Genomic DNA, 11742 nt, shown 5'->3' on the forward strand with positions numbered 1-11742 from the left:
AGCCTTCCGATCTCTAATTGTCACTTGGTATGAGGCCCTGCTATTGTTCAGCTTTACCCATTGCAGCTTTTAAAAAGCTTGTACTTCTTTAATGAACAAAAAATATTATCTGGACAGTTTCTCATAAAACATAGTCTAAAACAAGTGAAAATCTATCTGGACATATTATTACTCAAGGATATGGCAGTGTTCCAAGGAAAAAGAAAAATGAAGAAGTTTATCTGAATTAATGACTGAAGTCCCTATTTTCAGTCCACAGTGTCCCAAAAGTGCCCATTCATAAAGCCCGGATAATCATGGAATTAAATATAATAACAGTGTATAATAATAAAATATAGTAAAGGATGTAATAATAACAAAGCCCGGATAATCCCGTGTGGGCGTGGCGCTCTCTCTGGTCATGAGCAGTGGTGGACTGGCGTGCGTGCCATCTGTATGTACAATCAGCACTCAGGTTTCTGTGGGTCAGCCCCTGACTCCGCCACCCTTGTTGCAGTCAAGTCCGCAGATTCCCACCCTGTAGGCTTGAGCTGTGCCAGTTTCTGGGCCAGCCCTGGCTTAGGCAGAAAGAACTGACTGACGCAGGGAGCCTGGGCACCTGTACTACCCAGTGCCTGGGGCCTGGCCACTGGGCAGACCTCCCAGATGGCGAGGGCTTGGTAACTGATTCCTTCACCCTGCCACTCCTGCCGACTAAAGGGGTTTACATACCTCATTCTTGTGGCCTGAGAAATCTACACTGCTGGTCAGAATACACCCACCCTAAGAGCCCACCTGAGCAGTCACCAAGCATTTGTCCAGCGGTGTGATGTAAATGTTTAACAATTGGCTTTCTGGGGGAAAAAAAAGACCTGTATATATGTACACACATGCACACGCGCGTCTTTTATAAATTTTTCTGATAGAAAGGATATATAGCACACAATTTACAAATAATAGTTATAAAATATATAATACTCTTTTTTTTGTAAATTCATTATATCCTACCAATTCTCCTAAAACATTTTTTTTTTATAAAACTCTTGAATCTGTAACCAACCAATCGCTGCCAATAATGGATGAGAGTAGCTCCCACATAAGTGTTGTTTGATATTTTCATTTACTTTAAAGAAATAAAACAAAAATGAAGCAACAAAGACTTATGTTGGAACTTCAGTCATTTGTCAATGACATTCTTTGTTGAATCAAGTAATAGTTTTTGAGTCCTAGAATATTTCCTCAGTTTTTCTGTTCTACTCACAATGTAATGGCCACAGAGACTTTTAACTTTAATCTGCATTATTAACATTTTCTCCATCACTTTTCTTACATCTAGACCAGTGGTCAGCAAATTTCTCCTGCAAAGGGCCAGGTACTAAACACATTAGGCTTTATGGGCTATCTATAGTCTCTGTCACATATTCTTCATTGTGTTATATGTGCAGGTGTATTTTTTTTTATATATAATCCTTTAAAAATGTAAAAACCAAAACCATCCTTAGCTCATGGGCCATACAAAACAAGACCTCAGGCCAGATTTGGCTTATGGAACTGTAGTTTGCTGATACCTAGTCTAGCTAGCCAGTCCACAAAATGAAAAACGCGCTGGTTTATATTGTAGTATTTGCTGATTTCTATGGTGTAAATATTCCTACCATGGCCAATTTCAAGTTCCTAACATGGTGTGTCACTAAGCAGACTGGGAAGAGATGTGCTATAGGAGACCATGGTATACTCTTTCCACTATATAGATACGATAGGTATCAATAACATCAAGAGCATAATTAATAATAAAATGCAGTAAAAATAGGGTGTGATGAGTTCTGAGTATTTACTGTCTTTGTCTTTAATATAATTTATTTAAATTTACACAACTTAGTTGTTAATGAGGGCTGTGTTAACCATCAGCTTGCAAAATTCCTGAAATTTTAATGTTCAGCTCTTGCAAGCCATGTGGGTCCACTCCAGCACTCTGTTGCATTTATCTCATCTAAATGTAGATTGGGGCCCAGCTCCCTATTGGCGCTGCCTCTAAAGACCACCCTGTCATACCACCTAGTCTCAGATGTGACATAAGAAGTGGATTTTGCACTCTATTTTGTGATAAATCTGGTACCTCCCCAACTCTTAGTTTAATGTTCTAGGACAGGGGTCGGCAAATTGCGGCCCTTTGGGTATGTTCCGTCTCAAAAGTTTGCCAACCCCTGGAAGAGCCAATCCTGTCACTTGAAGTTTTGCAAGACCTATAAAAGAAATAAAATCATCATTATGTGAATAATATCCTTTAAAATTTTTATAAATGAAACTATGATAGTTTTATTTTCATTTTCAATTTTACTTCAGAGCCACATGTATGTACCCAAAGAGCCGCACGCATGTGGCTCACGAGCCGCAGTTTGCTGACCTTGGCGGCTCTTCCGTCTCAGAAGTTTGCTGACCCCCGTTCTAGGAAAACCAGTAGGTGAATCTACTCAGGAAAGATATCCTGTAAATGTAAGAAAAAAGCAATTTCTGTATGACTGGGACTTGGGGATGACATGCTTCCAATAACTCCACTAGTGCAGATTATTCAGACTTTCGCATCCCCAAACTGCACATTCTTGAAGGAAGTTTTGTGTGAAGGCACTCCTGGTTAAGTGACCAGATAAGCACATGAGAGCTGAAGGTCCGTGAATCTCATTGGATTCATTAGGCTGGCAGCAACTGGGCCTCTGGTGACCGGTATTCATTCAACAAACATTTTATGCTAGGCTTGGAAAGACAGAAAGCAGTATTAGTAGTAGTGAGAATCATAAAAATGATCATACCTTTCATGTAGAAAGCCAACGGGATCAAGAGGAAGAATAATTTTAGGAAAGAGCCATTAGGGTAAACTATTATTAGAAGGGAAATAAAAAAGGAAATGAACCAGACTATGGAGCTGACTTTTTCTGTGGTTACTTGTATGCTTCTGTGCTTTTCAAAAACCTGACTATGTAGACACCCCTGCTTCCTGTCTGTATCTGTGTGTCACCCTATCACATGGCAGGCAAAACTAAAAGAGCACAGAATGTGTGCAGATAGGCACATGTTCTTTGTGTGGCTAGCAGAATCTGACAATAAATAAATGAATACAGCCTTCCCATTCCAACTTTGCTTTTAATATTCTAGAAGTAGTGGGTGCAGGAAGGTTCTACTAGTGTCCGGACCAAAAAAAAAAAAAAAGCCTTTTGCTCTTAATTTAAATCATTGTTTTTCTAGGGAAATTTAATTTGGGAAAAAAAATGTTTTTCTAATTAACTAGAAGACTGTGTGCTATGCAAACAATAAAGATTCTTGTTTGAATGTAATGCATGCCCCTGCTCCTAGGACTACCGAGGGAATTGAAAGTAAAAAATGCAAGCGGCTCCGACCTCGTATTTTGCCAGAGCTCCACAGAATTCCCAGATCCAGAGTTTTCACGTCAGTTCCCAATTTAAAACCCACAAGTGTTGAGCGGGCTCATGCTTCAGCAAGACACACCTTCTCATCTCTAGAAAGAACTGTATTTGATCCCTCTCTGGGCTTCCCGGCACGTCCCCCTCTCCCTCCTTCTTCCTCTTGTGCTATGGTTGGCCCGAAAGGTTAGCAACTGCACAATTAGATGGATCAGGGGAAGATTTCCTAATGCGCTGCTGCTGCGCTGGGCAGTCTAGCCAAATTCCGTTCATTAGCTAAGGCGCCGGGGTGAGTGTGGCCAGTAAGAATGCTGTTTTGGTTCCATAGAAGTGCTGATAGGGGATAGGAAATCAACTTTTATTTTTTTGGTTCCTGAGGAGACAGTACAGGCAAGCAAAGAGTGTGGGATGCTGGGAATCTGGAGGCCAGGAGTTAACCTCCATCCCCACCACTTACTGGGCAGCTCAAGAAACTTCTGTTCTCTTTCGACTATGTATTTTTTTCCATTCTGAGCCTGTTTTCTTATTCCTTATACACTAGCCTCAGATTTGTGTCTTAACAGCTTTTAGCATTCAAAAGTCAAGAATCAAGCATTCAATTCGCCCAACATTTACTGAGCCACCTGTACTGGGCTAGGTGCTGTGATAGGTGCTTCGGAAACTGGTATTGACCCAACATGGTCCTTGCCCTCAAAGAGCTCATAAACTTTACAGAGGAGATAGATGTCTTTAAAAATTAAGTATAAAACAATAAAGCAAGTGCAATATAAAACATATTCAAATTGCTATGGGAAAATTGGCAAAAGAGCTTCCCTTGGAAACCCAGGGAAAGCTACAGGCGGGGAAGGACCTTGAACCAGGCCTGTCTGAATGAAAAAGAAGAAAATTTGGGGACAGAAAACCGCATGCCAGAAGAGAAAACAGCATGAGCAATGAATGGATCTGCAGTCAGGCGACTGCTGAGACTGGAGTGGAGGGTCTGGGTGGAGGCCGGGCGAGAGGTCAGCGGATAAGTTTTACAGTGCGCTCCTCGTGATGTGTGAACAAGATATTATAAAACAACTCTGGGCTTTGAGGCATCGGACTTTAGGGAGAACCTAGACAGTAGCAGATTTGGGTTTTTTTAATCAATTGAGTAGCAATTAATCAGACATTGTTGCAATGCTATTTCTTGAAGCCTTTACTTTTGCATAGCCTTCACCTCTCCTAAAGCTGGTCTGAAACTTGAGAGTGTCACCAGTTAAAGCAGGGTGTATTAATCGCACAGCCACAACACGAGGCTTGAAATTTACCTGCACTTTAGACTCATTTCTTTGCTTGTGTATCCTCACACTTCTGGTCATTAATTTTCGACTTTTCTCGCTGATTCTGTGACATTTTTTCTCATGTTATAGTCTTCAGGTGACAAGGTCAGACCCTCAGGAGTTCTTTTTCTTCTTCCGCTTTCAGCCTTTGGTTGATATGACTGCCATCAGGAAAATGGTGGTGTCTAACTAGAACTTTCCTGCCCAAATGACTCTACATTTCTAAAACTTACACTAAAATGAAATATTTGTTAAAATAACAAAGAGCCACCTTTAAAATACTCATAGTTATTTGATACAAATATAGTGAATCACAGTTTGAGCCAGAGCCAAATTTTCAGAAATACTAACACCTAGGTTTTGTCTGGTACCTTTCTTGCTAATGCTCGACTGCTATGAGCCATTGCATGATTAAACCCTGCTTGTATTTCCCAGACCTAAGTAGAAACAGTTGCCCTGATCTTTATCTTAAAATTATAAGTCTTATATAGTTTTAAACTTCATATACATGGCTCCAGCCCTTCAGGGATTTAGACTAGGCTTATATGTGATTTTCTCATGGCTTTCATATTTAAGTCTTTAAACTACCTACACATAACTTTCCAGAGAGGCCATGCTAACTTGCCTTCTTAGAATTCCCAGTTGGCTCTCAAAGTGATTGCTGCTTGCTCTCTTTCCCTCCTTATTTCTTTAAATGGCCAGAAGCTCCTTTTTACATGTCAGAAGAGTCCACCAACTCAGGGAAGTACGCAGCGTAAAAAGACCACTGGTTGCCTCCGAATAGATTGGCCATTCCAACATGGAGAATTTTTTTTTCCTTCCATGTGAATCTTCTGTTTTCCTAGTTCCTTCCCCCTTTGAAATCCAAATGTGTTATACTATCTAATTAGATTTAAATGCTTAAAACATTCTATTAACTCCCAAAGCAGAACCACACCTCCTTACAAACCTGCTTCTGTGTTTTTGTTTTGTTTTTCAAGAAGCCAGAGCCCTCTTTTCCACCCAAAACATGCTTTGTAAGACGTATTTCCATGAATCATAAACAGCTTTTATTCAAAAATAAATTGTTTCTTCAGAAATTTTAAAGATTGTATCTTTGAGCAACTTTTCATTAATCACTTGCCAAATAATCTGGTATTGTTCCCACTAACCCCCAGCTCTTCCTTTGGGATGTCGCCCTGAATCCTTAGCCTGGAACCAGAAGCTGTTGATTCTCAGCCTTGCGCTTGGAGCCTCACCACATCAGTCAATCATGCACGTCTCAATGGAGCCAATGATATTTTTGTTTCCAGAACTTTCCTATATTCTTTGCACTTTCTAGATGTCTTTGCACATTTGCTACTGATTTTCATTTTGTTTTGTTTATGATAATTCCCTTGATGATTACTTTTTTTTTTCTTTAGCTAGACTCATATGCAACATTATTCTCTGATTACAAACCCTCTCCAATTTTACTTTCTGAGACTTGACTTCTTCGAGAACTAGTAGCTCATAATAAGCAGAAAAAACATTTTGGAAAAAAATTATATACACATACATAACATATATTAAATATATATACATACCTATGAATGTATATGTTTTAGAATATGTATTTATAAGGAGGTATAGGCCTGATCTGAGAATTAACATACAACTTTAATCATTTGATTCTAACTGGATTTTACAATATTTCTGAGAGCTTCAAAGGGTGGGAGGCTAGAGGAGATTCATGTGGAAAAAGAGTATCTTCATGTTGGAAAAACTAGTCGTGTGTGTGTGTCTGTGTGTGTGTGTGTGTGTGTGTCTGTGTGTGTGTAAAATATTTAATAAGCACCTTCTATGCACCAAGCACACAGATCCACAAACTAGAGAGGAAAAAAATGAATGACACTTTTCCTATTCTCAAGTTTCTCACAATCTAACAAGAGATAGAGACACATACAATAAAGCATAATATGTATGCAGTCAGTGTTGTTTTTATATGAAGAAAGGGCTTTGGGAACACAGAAACAGGTGTGTTTCATTAATGATTCCTGAGGAATTTAGAGTTGGCTTGGCTAGGTCTTAAAGGATTGGTAAGGTTTCACCAAGCAAAGCTTGGAAGGTGAGCAGAAGACACAGAGGCAGAAACGCACACACGATCATCAGGCAACAGGGACGCTTAGAACAAGGACTTTGCTTTGGGAAATGGCAGAAGATGAGGATAGTAGAGTAAGGTTGGAAGTGGACCATGAAGGTCCTTGAATGCCTTGTTAGGATTTCGTTGTATTTTGAAAGCGCTATGAAAAGATTTTAAGTGGAAAAATGAAATAATGAGATCTGCGTTTTTAAACTACAACTCAGGCTGTAGTATGAGGATTGTATATGAAGATGAGATGAACAGAAAAATCAGCTAGGAGAGTTGATGAGTTGATCTGTCAGGCTTAGAAAGAGTCAGTTGCAGAGCTAATGCTCACAGTTATAAAGGCCTGCTCCAGGGCGATTTCAGTGTGAGGGGGAGAGGGGAACATGGGAGGCATGTTAAAAGTAGAGCCTACTGGGTTTAGTCATTGACTGCGTGTAAGGAATCGGGGGGAAAGAGGCAAGGATGTGCTGGGGTTTGGGGTGAGTGATTGGATCTGTGGCGAGGCCATGAGCTAAAAATTGAGAAAACAAGAGGAGAGACATATTTTGGCAAAAAGTGCTTAGGGGCTCCTCAAGTGGAGTAGAGATTTACAGGAGGAAGTCAGAGCTCCCCAAATAGGCTATATCCATAATTACAGTGCATAGAGTCATAGTTGGAGGTGTAAGTCATAGTGGATAAGTCACTGCCTGGGGCAAGCATGTGGAGTAACAAAAGAGTCAGCCCCTCAATGAACGTCACATCGAAGGAAGAAGGAAAGGAGGAACCAGGCAGAGCCGGGAGAGAGCTGAGAGGTGGGAGAGGCAGAAGAGGGGGTGCAACGGAGACCAAGGGGAAAGGAGGAAGGCCACAGGGGCAGGGTGTCCTGAGAAGAGGCTGCTCACGATGGTCAGAGCACTAGGGATTTCGGGAGAGCAATCCTGAGAGCGAGGAGAGGAAGCCAGATTCCCAGGAGGAGAAAGAGGCGAGGCAGAGGGACGTGTGACTCCAGGGGAGCAGCAGCGTTGAGGGATGGCTTGGCTTCATTTTGACGTCTTTAAATGTCATAGAGAATATAATTTAAATGTAAGGCCTATAGCTTGTCATCATGAGGTTTAGAAACAAGCAGGCCTTGTCTTTCATGTGTCTTAAGCTCCTGCTTCATTTAGGATTGCCTTCAATCTTGCCTTGTGTCAACTGTCACTTAAGACTTTTTACTGATGATGCACATTTTAGCTTTTTTGATCGTGGTTTTCTCAACTAATGGAAAATGTTATCAAAGAACATTGTCTCACAGTAAGATGGGGTGTTAGAATTTGGGTGTTAGATTTAACTGTGAATGCACACCCACTTTGGGGATGTCAGGTGTGGAGGGAGCCTTGAAGAGGTCAGCCATAAATCCCAAATGCTTGGGCTGAAGAGAAGTCAGTGGAAAAGCCTGGAAGATGATGTCAGGAAAAAGAAGGAGAGCCAGCAAGCAGCAAACGAGACACGAAAGGAGCAGAATGTTTCCAGAAGGAGGTGTCAAATGATGTGGAAGAAAATGAAAGGAGGCTTCTTTATTTGAGATGAGACAGTCACTCGGACCTTGAAGTGGCACCTTTAGTAGAAAAGTGAAGCAGAAGCCAGATATGGGGTGAACCTTTCATTTCTCACATGCAATAAATAGCTTATCTTGTGTACACAATGAACTTTTATGTGTAATGTACCTGAGCGCGTGCGCGCGTGTGTGTGTGTGTATACATATATATGTGTCTGTGTACATATACTGGGGGTGCCATAAAAATGTATACAAGTGGACACTTTGGTCAACGTTGCTCAAGCAGTAGTTCACTGTAATCAGAAGTGTCTGGATGCTGATGGTAACCACTTGGAGCACTTCTTGTAATTGCACAAGTGAAACGTGACTTGTATTCATCTTTTGTTATCAGTGTATATTGAGTATTACAATTTTAATAGTTTTTTCCTCTTAAAATGTGTATACTTTTTTTGGCACCCTCTGTATATACACATACATATATGTGTGTGTACACATACACATATATATAAGGTATATTAATCACTGTTGAATAATTACTTTTTTTTCCACTCTTGTTTTAAAAAATAATTGTGAACTTGGAAACTAACTTGTCATCTCAAGAAGAATGTTAGATGTGTCAATATGGGAAAAAGAGGGTAAACCTACTATTTTTTAGAGAGATTATGTGCTAGAGTTTCTATGATGTTTCTTGATAGATAACTCTCTCTCTCCTTCTCCCTCTCCCCCTCCCCCCACTCCAGTGGAATGGAGCCTATCTAAAGACTTTTGTCCTTTGGCTGGAGAAATCATCATGGAAAATCTGCAGACCCTGAGATGCACAATCACAGGACTTACAACGGTAAATGCCAGATCCTCCCTTAGACATCCTATTCCCCTGCCCCTGGTGTTTGTACTGGGATTCTGGTAGCAAATGCCTACTCTGGAAGCAACAGCCAACACCCAGTCCTCTGGCAACAACTGCCACTCATTAAGTGTGATGTGTCTGGTATCCATAATCTGAACCCCACAAAGGAGTGAGCAGACAGCATGAGCCACTTTGTAAGCTGCCATGTTCTCCGGAGATCAGAAAAAGACTGGCCTCATGCGAGCCTTGAAAGCTGCTGCTTTCTGGATCCCAGTCTAATCTTCAGGGGGATCAAAGGCTCTGAGAGATCCAATTTTGACTCCCTGTCTGATGGTAAAAATAACAGCCTCTTCTAACCCTCACCCCCACGGGCCTGGCTGAGATCAGTCATCAATTGGAGTCACACAATTTCCTGAGAGAAATCCTTTTCCCTTGATTAAAAAAAAAAAATGTCTAAATCTGCTTTCACAAAAAAGAAACTATATGTAGTGGAGCTGCATTTCTCAGTAACCTAAACCAATTTAAACTGTGAATGAAAAACTGGAACAAACTGTGCTTATTTGTTTAACCAATATAAACTTCAACATCAGTTATCTGTAGAACTATAAACCATATAAACATATGAAATGCAAAACATGAAAACACCTCACCAATTAGTTCAGACTAGAACAAACACCATATTTCCTCAAACAATTAAAATGCAACAAAACTATTGGGTGGTCAGAAAAGTCATGACGCATTTTTGCAACGAAAAACAGAAAAAATATGTCATGACTTTTCCGACAACCCAATAGATCATCAAATCTTTTTTTTAATTAAAAAAAAAACTTTTTTAAAAGTAAACTTAAATCCCACCTGTATTTTTGAGGGGGACCCAATTCAAATAATTAGGATCTTAGGACCTTCATATGTGAGAGGTAGAGGAAGAATTTTATTGTTGTTTTTCTGAAAAGTTAGTCAATTAAAACAGTTGTATGAAACCCAGCATTAAAAAGCCGCCTTAGGTTGCCTCTCTTCAAGTTTGAACCAGTTTATTCTAATAGAATTCTTGGTGGTTGGGTCCCCACCGCAGAATCTTGACTTTTAGTCCTAATCACACGTCTCCACCAGGGGCCAAAACTGTGGATTACCAGAACAAACAAACCCCCAAGTGGGTGGCCCCCAGAGATGCTATCGCGCAAGGCTGATTCCCAACCTTATCACTCACATGGTGGAAGAGGGCCAGAAAAGAACCCCAGGGAACTGCCTTTGCTTAAAAGTGATATGGTGATAAAAATGGAAAACTCTACATAGAGAGTTTTTCTAATATTTGAACTAATTTTTATAGGGATTAAGTTTTTCCACTTGGTCGTCTAATAAGAACAATGCAGACACTACCTTAATCACATAAAAGCCCTAGAAGCAGATTTTCACTTCTCCAGAATCTCCATAACCTTGAGATGCATAGAAACCCATTTTTAATGTTAAAAAATGTTTACTTTGTACTATGGTGAGGCCAATATTATTAAACCCTTAGCAAAGGCTCTACAAAGATTGCTCTTTTTTTTTCTTTTAACTTAAACTTTACAATTTTTGCAAGCAATGTTTTATCAAATACTGGCTTTTAAAGTGCCCTTTTGGGTTCACTGGCAGTGGGGGTGCGGGGCGGGGGGACTCCTCAAAGCAAAAACAGAAAACTGTCCAAACATTTTAAAAGATTATAAGCAAACAAAAATAACTCCTTAGTTCATATCGCCATAAGACATTAAAGAATAAAAGCCATTTTTTAAATAATGGTTTTTAAATTGCAATAACATCAAAGAATTAATTTTTTTAAAGTTTGAATAGCTGAATAAAGGATGTTTATTGCAGCATTATTTTTTGTGGCATGAAGTGTGGAAGTAAACTAAATGTCTACGAGTGAGGGATTGGTTAAATACATGACTGTATTTGCCCACAGTGAAGTACTATGCAGCCGCTAAAAGAATGAAGCAGACCTTTAATTACTATCTGAAAACATGTTCATTATAACTTGCTAATGTTTAAAGCAAGTTGATTGGCTACAAAACGGTGATGGTTGCCTCTGGGAAGAGGAAGATAAGGAGAAAGAGGCGAGAGTAAGAGTTCACTCCTTTTGGTAAATCTTATAGAATTGTGTGTGGCTTTTAAAATTTGGTGTATAATTGTTTTGGAGGGGTCAGAAAAAAACACGATGTTCCATTTTGGAAAAAAAGAAAGCACAGAGAAACTAAGAGAGCATCCCAAATATATTTATTATCATATATAAAAATAAATGTCAAGAAAAGCTAGAAAGCTAAACAAGGGGAGGTGGGCTAGTTCATTCTCAAAGGATAAATGAATTCATCAGACATGGGAATCTCATGTAGGGTAAAGCTGATTAAATACAATTCCTGATGTGTCATTCTCTCTGTTTCACTGCTTTGCAGGGCCAGCAGTATTTTGTTCAAGTCTCAGCTTATAACATGAAAGGATGGGGACCTGCTCAGCCCACGACACCAGCATGTGCCTCTCCTTCTAGTAGGTGGTGCTGTGATCTCTCTCTCTCTCTCTCTCTCTCTCTCTCTCTCTCTCTCTCT

At 40.0% G+C, this 11742-nt stretch overlaps 1 protein-coding gene across 1 annotated transcript in view; it reads left to right on the forward strand.

The window, feature by feature from the left end:
* ANKFN1 (ankyrin repeat and fibronectin type III domain containing 1) overlaps positions 1-11742 on the forward strand; it is a 348704-nt gene that overhangs the window by 263769 nt on the left and 73193 nt on the right. Inside the window, exons 8-9 of the mRNA XM_019636795.1 lie at positions 9063-9160; positions 11593-11683. Of these exons, the coding sequence (XP_019492340.1) occupies positions 9063-9160; positions 11593-11683 (189 nt within the window). The remainder of the gene's footprint in view (positions 1-9062; positions 9161-11592; positions 11684-11742) is intronic.

The sequence above is a fragment of the Hipposideros armiger genome, unplaced genomic scaffold (assembly GCF_001890085.2).
Source record: "Hipposideros armiger isolate ML-2016 unplaced genomic scaffold, ASM189008v1 scaffold_29, whole genome shotgun sequence".
Lineage (NCBI taxonomy): Eukaryota > Metazoa > Chordata > Mammalia > Chiroptera > Hipposideridae > Hipposideros > Hipposideros armiger.